Source organism: Phytophthora parasitica, assembly GCF_000247585.1.
Source record: "Phytophthora parasitica INRA-310 unplaced genomic scaffold supercont2.124, whole genome shotgun sequence".
Taxonomy (NCBI): domain Eukaryota; phylum Oomycota; class Peronosporomycetes; order Peronosporales; family Peronosporaceae; genus Phytophthora; species Phytophthora nicotianae.
In genome coordinates, this window is record NW_008649110.1 from 84,493 (window position 1) to 85,569 (window position 1,077).

The 1,077-nt window shown below is 60.2% G+C and overlaps 1 protein-coding gene across 1 annotated transcript; it reads left to right on the plus strand.

Moving 5' to 3' along the window:
• Positions 1–1,073, plus strand: PPTG_19485 (hypothetical protein; the record flags this gene model as incomplete). Its single annotated transcript, XM_008917934.1, has 1 exon — positions 1–1,073. A coding segment is annotated over exon 1 (1,026 nt), but the record flags the coding sequence as incomplete, so codon positions are not given.
• Positions 1,074–1,077: the final 4 nt, after the last annotated feature.

The window sequence follows — 1,077 nt, forward strand, 5'->3', positions numbered from 1 at the left end:
GGCACGGCCTACACGTTGGGTCAGACAAGTGCCGGTAATTGCAACATGATGTCGGCACTGGACTTCGCCACCACCGACTACGCCGCTTTGAACGACGAGCAATGGGACGGTCTCCAGAACTGCGGCCGCTGCGCCGAGGTGTCGTGCGCCGACGACAGGTGTGCCGACCAGACCACGACTGTCGTGGTGCAGATTCTCGACCGCTGCCCGGAGTGCAAGCACGGTGACCTCGATCTGTCGCCGTCCGTCTTCAAGACGCTTACCGGATCCCACCCGTCCCGATACACGGTCAAATGGAAGTTCGTGGACTGCCCCGTGTCGGGCAATGTCAACTACTGCCTCAAGGGCGGTAGCAACAACTACTGGATGGGTGTCCAGCCGACCAACTGTGCTACGGGTGTCAAGAGTCTGAAGATCAACGGCCAGGACACGACCATGCTCGGTTCGGCCTACTACTATCTGCTGGACGGCGCCAGTCAAGTTCAGACGGACCTCAGCAGCTTGACCATCTCCATGACAGACGTGAACGGCAACTCGATCGAAGACACGGTGTCACTCACTGCCGACTCGTGCACGCAAGGCGCCAACCAGTTCCCTTCGGGTGGATCGACTTCGCAATCCTCGCCGAAGCAGAGCACGCCGACGACTACTGCCCCAAAGCCGACCACGGCAGCTCCGACCACGGCGCCGCCTACCCAGGCTCCGACCCAGACGTCGACACCAACGCCGACACAGACTCCGGCTCCTACGACGCAGACGCCTTCCCCCACTACGGTGCGTCCTGCTACTACTGCCCCTGTTACTACTACCCCGCCCGTTGAGCAAGAAATCTTACCTACTACTGTTCCTGTGTCTACCACTGCACCACCGACGACGACCCCTCCTTCGACAACCGCGCCCATTGCTACCGTTGCGCCTTCTACTACTGCCCCACCAACTATCGCTCCTGTGACGCCTTCTCCTGAATCTTCATTTACTCAGGACTCGGGAACCGCGAGTGAAAGTGACGACGGCTTCCAGCTCTTCAACGTGACCGGCACGAAGCGCCATGCGCCGATCTGTAACTTGTTGAGGTGC